The sequence below is a fragment of the Nymphalis io genome, chromosome 3 (genome assembly GCF_905147045.1).
Source record: "Nymphalis io chromosome 3, ilAglIoxx1.1, whole genome shotgun sequence".
NCBI lineage: Eukaryota > Metazoa > Arthropoda > Insecta > Lepidoptera > Nymphalidae > Nymphalis > Nymphalis io.
The window spans coordinates 6603475-6624719 of record NC_065890.1 but is presented as its reverse complement, the minus strand read 5'-3'; the positions used below and the strand labels follow the sequence as shown (position 1 = coordinate 6624719).

General features: G+C 31.4%; 1 protein-coding gene across 2 annotated transcripts; it reads left to right on the top strand.

Moving 5' to 3' along the window:
- The first annotated feature begins 1135 nt into the window (after positions 1-1135).
- LOC126780313 (probable G-protein coupled receptor Mth-like 3) lies at positions 1136-21176 on the top strand. Of its 2 annotated transcripts, XM_050504675.1 has the most exons (9): positions 1136-2469; positions 4131-4378; positions 5678-5861; positions 9335-9413; positions 16258-16442; positions 16781-16973; positions 18061-18251; positions 18733-18765; positions 19677-21176. In XM_050504675.1, the coding sequence occupies exons 1-9, from the start codon at positions 1503-1505 to the stop codon at positions 19811-19813; spliced, it is 2217 nt and encodes a 738-aa protein (XP_050360632.1). In that variant the 5' UTR covers positions 1136-1502; the 3' UTR covers positions 19814-21176. The 2 variants fall into 2 exon arrangements, with proteins under 2 accessions (XP_050360632.1, XP_050360641.1); XM_050504684.1 differs by lacking the exon at positions 18733-18765.
- Positions 21177-21245: the final 69 nt, after the last annotated feature.

Sequence of the window (21245 nt, the reverse complement as noted above, 5' to 3'; positions counted from 1 at the left end):
TGCGGTGAAGCCCTTTTTTTCCAACATGAATATGGGGGGTATGTGGAACTCACCGGCGTGGAGTGTGCTGGAATATCCAGTAAAAGACCATCGGTACCCTCTTCGTCTTTTCAGGGAGCGTCACGGGGTAGCTTGCGCATGCTACCGTGATACCCCAACGGTTTTTATTTGTGGGTGGGTTCCCGGATGTAGGGAATTCATTCATTAGAAACAGAATCATACAGCCAAATAAATTAAGAATTAAGAAACGGTAGCGGTAACGGAAAAGAGAATTTACTTCGAAAAATAGAACTGCCTATATTATAATATGTACGAGTGCGGTAACTGTTAACCGATTGCGATCTAATCTAGCAAAGATTATGAACGATGAAAGAAAAACGAGCTATATTATTCGTCTTATTATTCAATTGCCCCCGATATATCGTTACGGTAAGCAAACAACAAATTATAATCACTTAACTGGTAAACAACGTATCTTGATTCTTATTTGGTTATATTTTAGTTATAATAATATATATATTTATATAATTATGTCATCAGTAAGAATTATATTCTTAATAATGAATTCACTTGTATGTTTATATTAGAAGCTATATTATAGCTTATAAGGTATTTTTTTTATTATTATCTCTATTATCTTATTTGATATTTGCTTTGTTGTAGGTTAATTATTAATTGAAAGCACAAATAATTTGTTAACGAAACTCAGGTTTAATGTTTGTGCCTTAAGTTACGAAATAGTAAATACCAAACCTATGTGTTTTTTTTCAATCTATATAATACCTATAATTAGTATGTGAACTTTATATTTTGAATTTAAATAAAAATATATATATTATTTTTGAATATTTTTTGAGCGCCATTGAAATAGTAAAACACAATATTTTATACTTAAATCTACAATGCAAAATAAATTTTATGAAATTATTATTTATTTTTAGTTTGAAAAGTACGTATATTTTGTTTACTTTAGTTTCGAAGAAGTCAATCGGCTGGTTGGCGATTATCGGTATTTGATAACGATTGAATCGTCATCTTTGTCGCAATATCTATGATTCCACGTATCATATACGATTGCAAGCGTTTAGTCGTAGAATTGTTTGGCCTACACATTAATCAATAGTATATCGTATAGGAAATAGCGTTATGTTTAACAAAACGCAACTATTAGAATAGATATGAGGATGTTAAAGTTATAACTAGATTTATCACATTGTATAGTGCGTATTTGTGTATGTGTGTGTGAAACTTGCGGATACGACTTTAGTGGGGGAGGAGCGGAAAGTCGAGTCAACAGCTTCAAGGGCGCTGCAGCCTCCCGCGAGTAGTACTGATCATAGGAGCTTCGCAGCCGCCTTCATTCAACCGTCGCCGTTCAGCTACATCGCACGTTCCATATTTTTCTCTTAAATAAACAATGCATTCCGTTACGATAGACATTCTCCACCTGTTATAAGTTTATTTATTTGTGAAAAATCACCGGCTTGAGTTACGGTTAAACGATGTGGTCTTTGATTTTAGTATCTATAATTGTGTTTGCAGTGCCGGGCACTATGGGTGCACTTCAAACAAGTGATGATCAGGAACTAATTTTTCGTAAGTGTTGTCCTAAAGGCCAAAGCTTAATTAAAGAGTCTGAAACTAATGAAACACTAAGTGAAAGCTACGAATGTGTTGATGGTGAAAACTTAAAGAAAAGTTATGAAATTTTTAGTGAACCTCTTTATGTTAGCAGTCACGTCGTTATCAAGAATGGTCTTCCTGTAGATTGTGATGAGTTACAAGCGGTTCAGATAAATATATCTGAAACTGAAATTCTACCCTGGGAAAATGATTGCTATGACAGACTCGTAGCTGAATTCGTTAATGGAACTCTAAAACAAAATATCCCTAAGACAGTGGCTATTACTTGTAATCGGAGTGAGGTAGCAGTCTTAAGTGATACAAAGTTAAAAATACATGAATTTCGCAAATGTTGTCCACGGGGACAACGTTTTGATACAACGTACCATGAATGTAGGGCCAGTGTTCCTCGAAGTGATGAAGATTGGTTAGTACAACAACTCAATGAAAGTTCCGGTCACATATATGAAATTGAAAATGGGCTTCGTTGTAAATTTGACGAATACGCTGTGGAGTTACGTGAAAGTGCTTACTTATTATCAATTGAGGGAAGTACATTATTTGCTTTAAGTAGAAGTGGAGAAAAAGATGGCAGATCAATGCCAGGTGAATGGTGTATGGAACAAGAATACGAGACTGATAGCTTTATAGCCCAAGTCTGTACCCGAAATTGTGATACTTTCAGTGCTTATTGCGTACGGAAATGTTGTCCTCTAGGACAACATTTTAAGCTCCGCCGGTGTGGCAGTTTTGCTAGTACTTGTGTGCCAAACGAAGATCAAGAAGTATTATTTAATATTTCCACTTACACAGATCCATTACAAAAAGATTATGAAGATTTATTTGGTAAGTGTTATTTGAACAAAGTAAAATATAAGATAATTAAACAAAAACAAATGTTGTCATATAAAAACAAACACCCCTCGGAAGATGATAAGAGATCATGGAAATATTATATATGTATACTTTATATTAATAATATCTAGAGATTTTGATTAAAATAACTTAGTTGTATTTCATTCCCAAATGGCGTATGGCAACCCGTACTCTCTACGGGCTAATAACTATATTGAAAAGAAAATTAACAATTTAATAAGTATAATAGAAAATTAACATAGCCAAGTCAAATATTAAACGAAAATACTCGAGTTAACTTATATTTTAAATTGTTTTCCCTTTTCTATTAAAAAATGTTTTAAGTTTAAATGTGCGAATTTAAAGTAATATAATATGTTTGATAATAAATAACTACCTATACATATTATAAGTTATAAAAATTGACGATCTGTATTCTGTATTAGGAAATATAAGTATATATTAGACAATATGTTATATTTCAAACACTTTAATTCTGTTAGTAGGTAATAAAAATACATTAACAAACAAAAATATGTAACATAGCCGTACATCCGTTGTTATGACTGAAGCTTTTATTCCAAAATATTACAGTCGCGAATGGCGACCTAACTTACAAATACGAACACCTAACCTTATACCCGCGGTCTAGTTTATTAATGCAATTTTCAAAACAAAACAGTTATATCCTAATGAATCCAATAAGTAGTATACTGCATCAGTTTACAAAAGTCGTAGTATGAGTATGAAACCTCGAAGAATTGTAACTATATTTGAAGTAAATTATTTATTGTAAGAAATTTATTTATACCTTCGCAGTAGAGTAACAACTTATAATACGTATTATGTACTTATAGGTTAATGTTAACCATTTTTTTAAATATCAGCTATATTAAGTTTAGGAAAAAATAAATACGGATAGTATTCTATTTGACTGTCAATCAGAATCTATAGAGATTCTAAATTTGCTTTCTTCTGTTCTCGTTCGTAAAACTATTGCTATATATCAATGATAGGCTTTAATAAAAAATTAACTAACAGCCGATTTAGGGATCTAAAACGGCTGTCGTTGGACAGACATATCCGGCCGTTTTTGAATATATTATCAAATATACGCTTGCTGAAATAATAATACTTAATTTTATGCTCTTGTATATTATATTGTGACACTTGTTTAAGTACAAGTATTACCTGTTAAGATTTTCCATTGCATTTAAAAAAAGTACAAAGTGTATTTATTCAAGGAAAAAATGTTATAAAGTTATAATTTAAAGTAGAAAAAAATATTTAATTTGTTATATGAAGTTGACGATGATGATTAATTTCCTTCGTCTTTGCGGCTAAGCGAAGTCGAGCATGCCACATTGTACTAAGTTTCCTTTACTAATAAAATAATAAAGGAAAATATTTTTAGTTTTTCGGTAAAAACGAGACGAAATAATTTTACTGGTTACAATTTAATAATTAGCAGTTTTTTTTTAAAAAAAAGCTATTTAAAACATTTTTTACAATAAATAATCTTTGTAACTAGAAACCTTTTCTATTAAAAATGAGCAAAATTTCAACTTCGATCGTGTGGAACCGGATTCAAATTCAAATGCAAGATCCACACTTATTAACATGAAGTTAAATATTATATAATTTCGTTTTAGATGTGTTAGGAATGAGAATAGGCTTGCAATGTCCCGCGGGAAGATTCGGCCTCAATACGTCACTTCCTCAAGACCAACATCGTCTGACTCGAGACTCTTACCTGGAGACGCCCACCGCTCTTACGAACAACTATTGTCTAGAGGTGTTTGATCGGCGGGAATGCCCTGGCAACAATGATGTCATCGTTAGCGGCGTTCTTTGTTTTTTACCAGCTGGACAAACCAAGGACTTTCGCGTTTCTTTTATAGTAAGTAATATTGAGTTGAGAATATCATTTTTTTTTTGTAATAAGCCATGAAAAGGTGAATTCTAAATACCTAACTATCACATTGTAATTTTTAAGCAAAAGCAACTAAATCAAATCCATCGTAAAAAACTATCGTACGCGTACTTTATATATTTTAACAATCTCATGTATTAGAAAAATGTTATAACTGTACACTTATATTTCAGTTCTGATAATCGCTGAGTAACTATAACGGTAAACATTAAGAGGTTACTTCAATCTCGTGTCATTTGGATTGGTAATTAAACAAGGCTAGGTAGATAACATTAAAAATATCATTTTTTAATACAATAAATAACCATAAAGTTTTGCATATTGAAATATTCAAAAACATATTTAATATTAAAAAAAATATTCATACTGTTATTTCGGTTTTAAAATCTTATTATTTATTTTAATTAAAAAACATGTTAACATCGATTAATTGTTTCATATTTGTGTTAAGTACCTATTGCCGATATGATTTTCTTATAATTTTCGTCGAAAATAGGCTATATGATAAAAAAAACCATTGACGAAGAGAATACCACTTGGTAATTATTAAAATCTTATTTAAATAGCTTATTTCAATATTACTGATGAAAGATTTTCTTGATTAAAATTCTATTTACACTAAATCTTCAGAAAAGATAATCAAAAAAAAGAAGATGTTGATGTGTTATGTATAATATTGTTTATTTAATGGTAAATCAGTTTCGACTGCGAGCACAGATAGATATATGCTAAGTATACACATTCCAATTATGATGTTTGTTTCAGTAATCTTTTATTTATAATAAATGTTATGCATTTATAGGTACATTAATCAAAAATCTTTTTTTGGTAGCGTATATTATTGATCCTAAGCCCGAATGATAATATAAGGCATATAAATTTGTTATATTTAATTATTATTTATGTTAAAATTTGATACGAGATACTTACAATTTTAAAATAAATTTGTAAAAATATACATATCTGTTTATAAACGTAGATGTGAACTGTATAAAATTAAATTTTTGTGACGACTCCCTTCTACTTGTGAAGAGTTCTATTTGCTGCTGGTTAAATTTAGCTTTTAAAGAGAGATTTAATGGAATAGGCATTTTAAGTTACGTATTGTGTCCGTAATATATACGTGAATCATGACGGCATCATGAATAACATTCCTATCATTGAACCGTTATTAAAGCGGTTTTAAATAGTAAAACAAGTTTTGAAATAAATTTACTATTATTGGGTACAACAATCCGATTTTTTTATATTTACTTTATTTTGTAGATCATAACAATCTCGAGTATATGCCTTGCATTGACCTTACTCGTGTACTGCGTTTTGCCGGAGTTGAGGAACTTACATGGACGAACTCTGATCTGCCACGTGAGCATGATGCTGCTAGCGTGCTCTTGTCTAGCCAGGGTGCAACATAGTGCCGTTCAAGACTACCGGTTCTGTACAACGCTTGGTAAGCTATATTTAAATAATAATAACTGTATGTATTTCTCATCATATCCACATAATATCCAATCAGAAAACATGGGATTAGAATTATCACAATGCAATGCTAAATCAACAACAATACTACGATACATACGATGCGATATATGCATACTTACGATACTTACAAACAATATTACGATCATTTAAAACACAAACTTTGATAAATAAGGTTTAATACTCGTTAAAAGACCTAAAATGAGAGAAAAATAGTGGATTTAGAATCCGTTGATAAATTTCCACCATGATCCATTTCCAATAGGAAAAGAGTAACTTCTGAGTTTCTTGCCGGTTCTTGTCGTTATAGTTTACATTCCTCACCGGTGGTACTTTGTATTTAGTGTAATACTAAACGTAACGACTCAAAAATGCTTTTGTGTTTCACTCGAATAAACAATATTTATACATTTTGTTTTATTATCATTAAATATGAATACCGAATTTAGGTAAATTGTTCTAGAAACAGTGTCACCCTATGTGTTGTAGTGATAACATTAATGTACTAAATGAATAAAATGGACGTACAAGTTTTAATAACTGACTGAGCTATCCAGATCCATCCATCCAATCAAAATATTCTACCAATTTTAATAATGGAACTCTACAAGATATATTTTTGTTTAATACATTTGTTAATTTAGTGTCATTGTTTTGCTTTCACGTTTTATTTATTCAAACAGTCTTCATAAAATTAGCATAGCCCGTATTACAGGGACGGGCAATGAATACATTGTATTCGAGTAAGTGACTTAGATTCTTTGGTAAATAGAAAAATCAACTGATACCTGCTATTACGGCGTGCTTATGTTTTATTAGTTAGAATTTGTAAAGTACGCTAAAGAAGTATATTTTTACATTTAAATAACAATTAAATATGTAAATATGTAATGCATATTTATCATTTAAAGTTATATAAACATACAACATAATTTACGTATTTAAATATTGAACTTGTAATATTTATCTAATATTGCTTTACAATGACGCAATTTTCAATAGTACCTTGTTTTAGAGTATGCTCGCTACCCGCCTCTTCTTCGCTAGATTTTTTTGCGAGTTTTATGCTCTTAGTTCTTTTGAATGAATATATACAAGTATAAAATTATAATTAGGAAGTTAGAAATGAGTATCATGTAAAGCAAAGCATATATAGTAAGCATATATCTCCTACTTTAAAAAGTTTAGTAAAAAGGTGGTGCGTTTGGTTAAAGCTGCTGTAGCAAGCCGGCTAGTATGTCAAATTGTCAATGTAATATACCAATTCGGATTTTTATTTTTGATGATTTTTTTTAAAGATATCGTAGTTTTATCACATTTAACAAACACTTATTTTCGATTTTCCCGATCCCGATCATAGTTTAAAAATGTACTTTAACTATTTATATCGCCGTGTAATTCGTAAAACATGAATGTCGTTACAAACACCCACATTATATTTAAAGATATATATTAATATTTAAAGATCATAATAATTTTCATACTAATCTCACGAAGTTAAAAATGGCATAGTAAAAAATACGCGAAAAATGTTTTAGATGCATTCAATTACATACTTTAAATATCGTGTTCACGAAATTTGAAATATTAATGTTTTTGTCGTTGATATATAATTTGAGTAAAAATATACATATGTATATGTTTTATTATAAATTACAAATTGGCAATATTACAATACAACACAATAATATAAGCTTTATTGATTAGCAATAAATAAAATAAAAAATTTAAATAAAATAAATGTAGCAAAAGTATGTAAAAATGCGGTCCTGTGGTTTACCGAACGGTCTCATCTGTAGCGTAAAGTACTTAAAGTTGAATAAAGCGTTGAGGAGGTGTTCAAAATTTCATTTGTATTAGTTAAATAACTATATCAAATATACATAAAATAATAATATTAAAATAAAAAAGATTTGAAAAAAAAAGTACTAAAAAATTAAAAAAAATGAATAACATTTTGTTTAATACATACCAATAAAGAAATTAAGCAAGTACCGATATGAATAAAGCTAAATAATAACGGTCTTACTTAAAATTTTGTTTAGCGAGTTATTAGTTAAACAACGCTGCCTTCTTCTTGCGAATATTAAATCAACAATAACAGAAAGAGCGAAATCAGTGTTTAACTAAACAGTTGTTACGGAACGTTAATAAGTAAGGCCGTAAGCTTTTTCTTGATGTTTAATGAGGTAAATAAAATTAAAAACGTTTTATGTTTATTGGTAATCAGTTCCATAAACGTGTCACATAGCTAAACAACAATGTACATGGAAGAACAATCAGAAGAAGTTTGATTAGGACGATTAGGATTTCATCAGACTAAACAGTAATTTGAAGAATTCAAACCGTTCCTTTACATAGTATTAAGAGTAAAATAAAGTAGAGGAGGAGTAAGAATATAATTTCTTGCCTAAGTTCTTTAGTTAGCTTCAGGAGGTATCATTTAGGTGAAATAAAAATAAGATCAAGTTACGAATGCGCAAGTGTAGTTAGTATATTGATAATATTTTTCAACATGTGCAATTCGGGCAAAATATAATCAAGAACTCTTTACTCCAGTATTGCTTTAGTCTTGCTTCATCATTTTTGGAAGAAAATGGGAATATTATGGCAGAGATTGATTGACGACAGACGTTAAGAGCAATGATCTTGTGATGTTTTTGTGAAGGCAGTTAGTGTTAAGTTCTCACATCAATATCGTGTGTGTGTACGAAGATGTTCGAAACTATTAACATTTTTTTTATAGAATATGTATTCGGAAGAGCACCTGATGGTAAGTGGTCACCAACGCCCATAGAGATCGCCTATGCGCCAACAGCCTTGGAAACAAGTGCTTGTTATTACACTGGCTCACTCCAACAATACCAAGTACTGCTGTTTTGCGGAAGAATATCTGATGAGTTGGTGGTACATATCCAGACGAGCTCGCACAAAGCCCTACCACCAGTAAACATATTTTCAAATGATTAATAAGTAGTTCATATTTTAATTAATATGTTATTATAAAACATTATCTTTTTATCAGAATTGTTCAAGGTTTGATTGAGATGATTCATTATAATTATTAAGGACTTAATTTAATAATGAAGTGTTATTGGTAATTAAGTTGCAAAAACAAAACAAAAAGAAATTTGCTAAACAAATTTTGTTTTATTTAATATAATGATTTAATCAAATTCGGTGTAAATAATTATTATATTTATAAAAAAACAAAAATGTATAGTTTGTGTAATTATGAGAAAAAAATATTATAAAATTCAATTATTGTTATAACTTTTAAGTGATTGATACATAACATACTTTTCTCTAATACAGACAACATTTTGTAAACATTGTAAATATGTTATAAACATGCAAAATGAAAATAATCCGTAGGATGAAGTGTTTGAGACCAAATGTATGTTATTTTACCGTTTGCCGATGATTTGTTCATTGTTTGTACAGGGTACGGCATATACTTCGGTTTTGTGGCGGCGTTTGCTTGGCTCAACGTCATGTGCTTCGACATCTGGTGGACATTTGGGTAAGATTGCTATTATAATGTAAATATTAATATCTGAATAATATTAATTGAAGTAATATTTTTAAAGGAGTGACTACCTAATAATCTCATATTATTATAATAGGTTTTAAAAATAAATACATCCTTTCACTTTTACAAACATATAAAATAGATAGTGAAGGTAACTTCTAGTCCTTTGGTTTTCATTGAATATTCTCATGAAACGTTGCGTGTAGATATATCTATGGCGCTTATTTCAACGAGACTTTTAAGAAATTGTAAGCAATATCGTTAGTTTGTGTTTACATTTGTTCGCAAAATTTCTCAGTAAATCTACAGAACTTCTTCAAACGATCGCGCCTAATGTATACGATGTAATTATAGAATTATGAGATGGTGAAACACACACAATTGTGTCAATGTTTGATATCAAAAAGTGGAATAACATTTGTGGAAAATTTAAAAATGTATTTTCCATAGAGAACAGCGGTATCATAATTTTATCTAAATAAGTATAATCTATTTAATAACAACAAAACTTTTAAAAACGAAATATTATCAGGTATAATAGTAATAGCTACTTTAAATCCAAAATAACAAGATTGCCTACTTAAGTAATTGTGTCATCAATTCTTGGTAAGGTGTGGGAGGTTCACGATAATCTGTTTTATCTTTTTACACCCTTGTGCCTCAATGTTAGACCAACGCCTATCTCTAAACTAGCCAAGTGAGTGTTCTCTACAAATTAATAAATTGTTTGTGATGTATTTTTTGTAAACGATGTTATTGATAATAATAATCTGTGTTACAAAGATTACTTGGAAAACTAATCAACTCAACTGATGTCATCATTCTTTTGTGTGTTTTATGTTTGATGAAACGAAAATACTTCTTATTAGTTATATGATTGATCATTCGTTTTTTTAGGGGTCACGGTATCAAAGAGCTCGGTCGTTATAAAATCGTTAGAACGTGTGAATCTTAATCGATGATTACGGGTTCAAACCTAGCTCCACTGAATTCATGTGTTTAATTTGTGTGTATAATTCAGCTCTGTAAAGGAAAACGTCACGAAGAAACCTGCGTGTATCGAATTTACTGAAATTCTGTCACATGAGTATATATTAATCCGCATAGAAGCAGCGTTGCGTAATTAGCTCCAAACCTTCTTTTCAAAGGGAGAGGAGCCTTAGCCTAGAAATGGGACATACTAATAGACCTCTGCCCCAGAGTTCGATATTCAGCTTCGCCAATGCGATTGGAAAACAAGAGCTATTGAGCTATTGAGCCATTTCGTCGTCTCTCCATCTAGCCCTATGACGTCCTGTCTAACGATTGCCAAGACACGGTCGTCACTTATGAACTTGTCTATCCCAGCATATATCGCTTTTGCGCAGATGTGGCCGACCCACTTCAGCTGGCCTAAATTAATAAATAAAGTTACTTATATTATTAATTTAATCAAATTTTCTTAATTTTTACTTTTTTATATTTAAAATTTAATTTTTTTAATAATAGCGTATTTTGTTAGTGTTAGATTAGTTTTTTTTAACTGTTAGTGAATGAATCATGTTAAAACGTCTCACTATTTGCCGAGAACATTAGATACGAAATAAATATGCGTTAAAATACAATTTATGTTGTTTCTGAGTAAAGCTTTAATATAAAATTACGTTTCGTCTTGATTAAATAATAAAATATTAATGTTAAAATGATTAAATTCGTTTGATATAATAAGAAAAATATAAGAATGTTAATTGGACGATAGGTTTGTTTTGATTAATATATTATAGTATATATTAATATGCCGTTTTTCACAATTAAAACATATTTTACTACCTTATAACAATATGACGACGAGCCGGTTGGCGTGGTTGGTAGATACTTGCCTTTCACGCCGAAGGTTGGGTTCGATTCCCACCCAGGACAGACATTTGTGTGCATGAACATGTCTGTTTGTCCTGAGTCCGGGTGTAATTATCTATATAAGTATGTATTTACAAAACAAAAGTAGTATATGTAGTACATCAGTTGTCTGGTTGCTTGCTTGCTTGTTGGGATCAGATTTTGGCCGTCTGTGAAAAATGTCCCAGGATATCATTATTATTTTTATTATATATTTTAGCTTTATTTATGCCTAATGCGTATAATTTATGAAATGGAATACAGTCAGATCAGTTTCGAGGCATTTTTGCGTTTGCAGTAGTGCACAGTCAGCAGATAAATAAATAAATAGTTACTATACAGTTATTTTTTAGTTACTAATCATGAATTTCTTCAACTCCATACATTTTGTAGTTATGCGCATCTGCACTTTTATCCCATAAATACTGTATCTTAATGATAATTCATTCTAATATGATATCTAAGACCTCGTCTCTACCCTAAAATTACTTTTCCTCTTAGAATAGAAATATTTTTATAATTTTATTTCTATAATATTTTTTTGCGACGTTAATTTTTATTTTTCTCCATATATAATTAATGAGAAAAAGACAATTCTAATACTTACACGAAATTCGTGGCGTGTGTCTAGCGATCTATTTCGGTTTTACTTACTGTGTGTACTACACAACTATAAACACAAAAACGTCTTCAAGCTGATTTGAAGTGTTTTTATTCAACTTTAATAATAATTTCCATTAGTATTTTTTGACATATTAATTACTCACTTAAATACAACTAAATGGCAGATGTTTTATTTTTTTCCTGCAAAGCTTTCAGAAGATATACTATATCAAATGTTATTATTCTTATCATCAGCCTGGTGTGTCCAATTGCTGGTCATATTCTTAATTCTCTTTTAACGTCTCCTGGTTTGTGCTAGATAAGACCAATTCCTTTTTCCTTCGCTATTTAGGCATTTCGGATTAAGTTGGCATCCAAAGATAATCTTATACACTTTGTATTTGCCTAGCCTAGTTTCGTTTTACTAAGCCTCATCTCTCTCTCCGCATGCTAAATGACATCAATGATTTTACCCGATTGACCGTTTTTAAAACGGATTGTGGCACTCAACTTAAGCTCATTTGTATAATATGCTAAGTATATAAAAATATATTCGCAACCAGATTTCTAAACATCTGCTTAACAGTCGTTCATTTATTTTTCAATCGAATATCTATAAAAAATTATGTCTCATTTTTAAGGATTGCACAACTCAGCAGCAATAAAAAGTATATGAAATAAATAATTTCGGCAAAACTAAAATTGATTACCTTATTATATAACTTTTTTTTATTTTACGGACCCTCTTTTATGTTGAGAAAAAATATTGCAACATACATAATAACAATACAATGAACTATAAAAACATTAATTAACCATTAATGTTATATTAAGGATTGGTATGAATAGGTTTTCTTCTATATTTGTACTATGTTACAAATATAAGTGAGTCATTTTCTCACGCATATAAATAATGAATCAGTTTGAGTATGTGCGTATGTTTGTGTAGGCTATCATTCAATGTCATATTTCAATTAACAAAAAAAAAAATGATACCTATTTAAATTTACCTTAATGAAAACCGACATTCATTTTACTTATTAGCCATAAAATAGGTAGGGCTCTAATTAATAAACATCGCTGTCAGTGGGGAATTTTTGGGTATTACACATTAATTTGTATAGGTCAAATAAAAACACTGAGCTAAAATTAAATCATGTCTGACGTGTGGAAGTACGTATCATAAAATTAATAAATGCTAAAACATTTGGTATATGTTAACGTGCGCGTTCAATTGTTTATAGTAGCGATACCTACGGCGTGAATATTCAGGTGAAGTTTCTTGGGCGTACTATAATAGGCTATTCGTTCATAACTATAACAAAAATACCGTATGTTGAAATATATAGTAAAATATTTACAAATAACACTACTAATATAGTTATTAGTTTAATTGAAATCAACTTATATCCCATCCGTTTATATATTACTGACTACAAGCTCGTAAATCGTATAATAATCACTTAATGATATTGAGTGCTTAATAGTATGAAAATAGGCAAGGCGTTAAATTTTATGAGTATATATTAATTATAAGTAGTCTTGATTTATGATTTTATAGGTTTATGCTTACTGATCGGTAATAATTATCCAATAACAACGTTACTTTATCGACACTTTTTGTTATCGCTTATTTGCCCACTATCAGATAATTATCGCAAAGCTTTTCGTATCGTTGAGCGCTTAATATCCGTGACTCACGGTGAAGGGAGAGTGGGTGGTAGTAAAATTATATTGATGTAATACAAAATATATCCATTAATTGTGACTATAACACCTTTAATGTTTTTAACTGATAACCTCGAAATCATTTTCATCTGTTTCACTGGAATGTTTTTGTATTTTGTTTCACTGCAAAAAATTTATATATATATATCCTGTTACTTACAATATTACTTTTCTTTTATATTACAGAAATTATGATCATTACATAGGATTTGATTTAAATTTAGATTATTAATTTTTATTATTTTAGTCAAATTTTAAAATAGTCCCTCCCGATTCCCACCCGACGCAAAGCTGCCCATAATGCAGGTCGTATTTCCGCGTTGTATGGCAATGGACAACCTTTGTGCCAAGTGTGACCCGGAGCGACTGTCAAATCCCCTCTCTCTAAGGCGACAGCCAATTTCCCTTATTAAACTGAGGGCATCCGACCCCCAACATCCCGACGTCTCAACCGCTAGTGACACAAATAAATATTTTTTTAAAAAGGGGGCATACTTCTCCCGTTTCCTCGCTGCTGCACTCTCAGCAGCCGCCCCAGCCGTCCGTGTTGTGTGGGCCAGGTGAGAGGCCGCGAAGGTATTGACACAGGTAGCATCCCATATCAAACTTCTTCCCCTTTACCATGGGACCAGTGTCAAGCCATCCGGTCTCTTGCCATCGGAGCGACTGAGACCTGGTGGTTCCAGGACGCATGGGACATTCGCCGAAACCAAGGCTCTCCGGACAATGTCGTTTAGAGCGTGGTATCGGGGAAATCTCCCCGAGCATCGTCCGCAACTCAATGCGTGATGACCGTTGGCACCCACCATGGATCCGCAGATGCATCGGTGTGGTTGACAAACATCGCAGCCAAGGCGGAGAGCCACAGCCATACGCAAAGAGTCACTATCGAGAAGAGTCCCAAAGTAGGGGGAAGGCAAAGCCTGCAACCAAGCTCCAGACTCCGCCCTCGACACCGCTCTGAGTCTGGCCAAATCCGCTCCCCCAGCCGCACTGACAAGTCGGTCGAGCTCAGACTGTTCTGTTCTGTCCTGTTACTTTACCTATATCACGTACCTGTAAAGTGCAAGCCTGTAGCAGGTACCATACACTCATCAGATATTCTACCGTAACAACAATCAACAACAGCAATACTTAGTATTGTTGTGCTCCGGTTTGAAGGGTGAATGAGTCAGTGTAACTACAGGCACAAAGGACATAACGTCTTAGTTCCCAGGGTTGGCGCATAGGCAATGTAAGGCACAGTTAATATTTCGTTAACATTTTTTACAGCGCCAATGTCAGTGGGCAGTTGTGACTATTAAGTACTAACAAATGGCTCATTTGTCCGTCTGCATACCCTTATTATAAAAAAGTCAAACACTCTTTTTTTCTTTCTCTTTTTTTGTATACACGCAATGGAATCGTTGAAAATGTGCATAATATAACTAACATAAAAAATAGGTTTTTACAGGTATAACATTTATATAGATCAATCATTAAGTATCATAAATACCTTCTTTATTAGCATTGATAATGATATTTTTGAATTTTCTTTAAGGAAAAATTTGAATACTTATCAGTTATCAGAGTCAGACAAAAAGTAACAGTTTGCAAAGTTATATTAAGCTTCTCGCCTGCGTTCTCGAGGTTACGTCACATACGTTGCTAGTTCATTAATTATGAAAAGAATATCCATCTTATGCTTACGCAAACTGATGCTAGTACGTTTTCTGCGTATTTTATATGAATACATTGATTATTCTTTTCGGACATGTTAAAATAAAGACACACTCAGACTTTTATAAAATAAAAAAAAACTTTTGATATGCAGTAGGTATACAGGAATTTGTAATAAAAATAATAATACTTGGTGGTAGGGCTGCATGCCTGTCTGATAGGTACCACGCACTCGTCAGATATCAGTGTTCCGGTGTGAAGGGTGAGTGAGCCAGTGTAACTATAGACACACAAGTGACTTAATATCTTACTTCTCAAGGTGGTTGGTGGCGTATTAGCGATGTACGGAATGTTTGACATTTCTTCCATGGCAAATGTCTATGGGCGGTGGTGAACACTTACTATCAGGTGGCCCATTTCCTAGTCCACCTACCTATTACATAAAAAATAGTATAATTAAAAAACTATAATTTTTTTCATAAAAGCATCTCAATTACAAACTAAAATTGATTCGACTAATACGTAATTTAATATGGTTATGTATTGTTGGTCATGACTGAATCTTTTGTAATCGTGGTAAGCTTATAAGGATGTAGATGCCGGGTTCCTGTGTTTTTAGCCTTGGTCAATCCAAAAAAAAAAATATTGAGTCGACTAGAAATTCTTAAGAAGTTAGTAATGTCATACTCTTGTACCTCGTAAAGCAAGTGAAGACTACTTGGTCATACATCTCTCCGGTTGGCTACGGTTTGTTTTCCTATTGAATTATCTGTGGGAACAAGTGTGTTTGCGCAAACACTCGTGCACTTTACCATCTGCTACACTAGTTAGGTCTTGAGTTGACCGCTTTAGTGGAAAGTAATTCAGATATATTCTAAATACATTTTAAATTGACATTAACAGCATTTAGTAAAATAATGTTTGCTGTTTGTTTTTTTGTTGTAAAATAAAATATTCATTCATATATTAGGAGTGTCCGTACGGTTAAACCTCTGCGAAAATCCGGTTCAGAACGACGCAGGTTCATCTGGTATTCTCTATACGCTTGGAGCATCACGATCCTGCTTACTTTGACGATGTTTCTTTTGGATCGATACCCCATATCTCCTGTATTGGACGCTAATATTGGCAATGGTGCATGCTGGTTTGGAGCACGTAAGTTTTTGTTATTAGTGTGCAATTAGTACTTAATATAATAAAACCCAAGGAAAATATTTACTTTATCAGCCTTAGACGTAAATGTTATAAACTTAAGTTTATTCAGGTCATATCAGTAGTAGGTACATAAGATACTATTAATTATTTTAGTTTTTTATCGATACAATTTTGATACATAACATTGAGACGTATCGTTAGTCATAGATGTCATGCTAACAATTCAGACAAATAGTCACCTTACAATTTTGATAACATAATAAGTGTGACTTAATTATATTTACAACAAATTCAATGTGTATATGTAACTTGTGTTCATTTACTTTCTTCATTTCCAGTACAAAATACGCAGTCGGACTGGCCGCATTATATATTTTTTGTAGTACCAATGGGCTTGGTGACGTGTACTAATTTTGTATTGTGGCTGCTTACGGCACGACACTGCGCCCAAGTAAAATCTGAAGTCCATCGCCTCCAAGCTGGTTCGGTTGGAGATCGCGCGAAGCGAAGATTTAGAATTGACAGAGCCAAGTATGAAATATTCATTTGTTTAAAAAAACAGACAAAAAGGTTATTAATATTATTTTAAGAGAGAGAAAGTTTCAAGAGAGAATTTTATCTATAGATAATAATACATAAGCATTCATTTTGAACTTTTTAAATTTAGATTTGAACCGTCATCGAAAGACAGCAGGATAGTAATGCAAATCGAGGATTATAAACGCCACCTCTAGTATAATTAAAATGTATCTAACGATAATCACGTATATATACAATACACAAATACAGTTTTAAAATTTGAATGTTTTATCTAACTTTTAGTAGTATCAACTTTTATGTAACATAAATGGAACTTCGAATTCGTACTGATATTATTTATTAAGCTAACGAAGTATAGAGACTTTCTAATATAGATAAAATTATATATAGAGAAAAATTTACATTAGTAATTCCTAACATGTATCTACGTGAATTTTATACTAACATAAATGGTGCATATATAACTATAAAGACGTAACAAGATAAAATTGGTACTAAAATAATTTAACCGTCTCGATCATTATTAATGGTCTCTTTGCTCGTTAAATTGATTTCGCTGTCGCAGAAATGACATTACTCTTAAACTAATGCTTGAACTATTGGAAAAACCTTTCACAATACTTCAAAAGTTTCCTTAACAAACACTACAACATATTAGCATATTTTATCTGATCTGAAAGCACAGAATAACTACTATATATATACTAATTACTGCAAATCCATCTGCTTGTTCCCTCATTATGACTGATGGATCCACTGAAAACCACTAAACCGATTTTAATAAAATTTGATATAAACGTAGCCTCAAAGGTTACATCGGTAAATTTTATTAACGAGATAAAAAATTGAGAGTGGTCAAGTTGCGGCGTTAATCAGCTTGTCATAAATTCATATGTTCTATCTACAAAGTCTCGACATAAGAGATAAGTATTTCAAGATGAAAACAATTTCCTAATGATAGTGTTCAAGTACCTAAGCATAATATCTAGTTATATGTGATTGCATAGATCGATGTTACGTCTGAGACTTTCTAACAATAATAAAATACATATACAGCTATAAAAAATATGATTTATAGATATATACTTACTGGAAAATTATGGGTGGTGATGGGAGCCGGCTGGGTGTCAGAACTGCTCTCCACCATAGTCTCCGAACCACAATGGCTTTGGAATATCTTTGATCTCTTTAATGAGTTACAAGGCGTATTTATATTCCTTATTCTCATTGTGAAGCCGAAGCTTTATTATCTAATAAGAAAACGACTTGGTAAGTGTTTGGGTGATTATTCAATTATTATAATAGTAGTGGATCGTAAGGAAATTTTACAAGTAAATTATTTTTATAAGTAAGTAACAGCCTGTAAATGTCCCACTGCTGGGCTAAGGCCTCCTCTCCCTTTTTGAGGAGAATTTAAATGTTAGTGTCTATTCTTTGTCTAATATATGTTCATTACTAAGGTAGGGTTTATTTGTAGAAGTGATAAATTGAAGTCTTTACATAGTACTAACGTACGGCAACAATGTATGAATAATTCATCATTTTGATTGATGGCGATTCTTACACGTATTTAGTATCGTAATGTAGTGATGAATTTTAAATTTATTTAATTTTAAATTTTTTACATACATTTAACCTTGGTACTTGATTTCGTGTAATGGTGGAAGGTTTGGCCTAACCAAAGCTCTCAAAATATCTATGTACATTGTAATAATATGTACACTATTTATTATGTGTATATTTTTTGCAGTTCCTGGTTTATCTCGGACTCCGATTGACACAAGTATATATTAATATTAATCGCTGTTGTTATTTTTTGCTATTAATAGCTAATAATATGTGCTAAAAAGCAATTAAAACAAAAAGCGTTTAACGATGTTTTTTTGTTTTTTAATTTTAGTTTCCTGTATTATTTAATACTATAATAATAACGTAATATAATTTAACATTATAAAAAAATAACGTTTTTGTATGGGAGATTTTATTGTTTATATTATACAATCTAACTAAACGCACATTACTACATGATAACTATAACTGTATCGCTATCGCGAAGGTAATGCGTTAATCATACTTTGATATATATCTATATCTTGATATATCTTGCTTTGCAATCATATTACAATAACCGCGACTACGATGTCAATTTACTGATATTCGGGCCCTAACTGATACTTCACACCTACGCATTTAATTCGTAGAGATTAACTTGCATGGTTACATATTTTATTTATTCTTACATTAGTCCAGTCATTACTTACGTCGGAAAAAATGACATATGAATGCATGTAAGCCGAGAAGGGTGATTTTTAAATACTGTGCTTTGAAAAGCTTAAATTGAAGTTGGTGACCAAGATTTCATATGAACTTTTTTTATATATAATAGGTAGACGGACAGCCGAGTGGGCCATCTAATGGTAAGTGGTAACCACCGCCCATATAAATTCGAGCTGTAAGAAATATTAACCATTCCTTACATCACCAATGCGCTACCAACCTTGGGAACTAAGATGTTATGTCCCTTCTGCCAGTAGTTTCATTGACTCATTCACCATTTAAACCGGAGTGTGTATGTGGTTTTTTGTGATAACACAATATTCAAAAATCAGTCTCTTTGGTTCACATGCATTTTGAAATGTATATAATGACTGGACTATATAAACATAACATAATTAACTGTTACTAATATCACAGGGTTGGAGAAACCGGACGCGCGGAACAACGCCACTTCATCGGGTCGGACTTCTTCCACCTTCTTATCAAGAACTATCAGTTCAGATGAGCGAACAAATTTGCGAATATCGTTACCAAATAACATTAAGCAACCTTAAAAACATTCGTATATTTTGTAAAACACATGCATTTGCGTATATTTTTTAATAAGTAGAACACTTGTCATATGTAAGCAGGTAAATTTTTAATTGGACATGCCACTTTATAGCTCTAATAGCACGTTTTATTGATCACCTAATTTAGTAACAGTAGGCGAGCTATATATTATACTTGTGTCGGCGTGTGGCGTCTGGATGTGTGATGTTAATTTTAAAACAAATATTATTTTTATAAAACAATATTGGTATTTTTTAGTATGAAATACTTTCATTTCCTGTATTCATTCGTATTTACTTTTATAACATGATGTAAAAGTTTAGATTTAGTGAAAGGTTTTTCAATAAGTATCGTACATATGTTAAGGATAACTATGGTTGTTTCAAAATGAGCTACGTTCTGATATAAAGCTGCCATGTTATCAGTGATGTTCAGGTTCTCAACCTAGTCGATCGGTCTCGATGAGATACAACCTATTAATAATTTGATGTTAAAAGATAGATCCACCAATCCAATCGATTTGACTTAACAATACCATCAAACAAGTCTGTCGAGGCCGATAGCGACTGTTTGAAGTCGATCGATTAGGCGGAGAAGCGCCTTTCTATGTTTTGCTTAATATTTAAAAGACGAAAGAAATACGACCACCAATAATATATACAAACGTATATCATTCTAGTTTGTGGAGTTGCGAGTGTAAATTCGATGTATATAGAAGCTCATAAGCAAGCTACGAGTATGTTAATGATAGATATTCAAGTTACGTTTACAGTTATTAAAAATAAATTTGATATAAATTATTTTTAGACGGAAACACTACGCCCCATAAAATAAAGTATAAAACGTATGAAAAGTACAATATTTTTATTATTTCTTATAAATTGAGCATTTTTTGTTATGATAGTGTAAGTATGGGATTAAGTGTTATAAATAAACGTATGTTATTAGTATTCTTATACGAAATTGCTGGCTTTTAATCTATTTCGTTCAGAGATTTTGTTAAGAAATATAAACATGCTTGTATACTTATCTAGTCATAGAATAAGATATAAAATTACTTAACGATATTGATCTTGCACATAATAATTTAATTCAAATGAAGGCGTTATGCTCTAGTATTGCAATGATTATAATAAATTTTATCATTAGAAAATTTCAAATTGTTTTTTTTACCTCTGTAGTTTATTGCAATTACCATTTAAACAAATGTGTTTTTAATATAATGAAACAACATCAATTCCGGCTGCTGGCAGTCTACTGGCCTTCAGAGTTGACTAATGGTATCATTAGGAATGACAGAAATGTCCACAAGCCGCAAAGTGATTGAATTTTTGTTATTAATTAAAAAATATTTACATTTTTTCGCTATTGTTTGTATTTTATGACATAAAACATTTTAGTTTAAAACTTTAAACTTATTTGAATAAATAAATA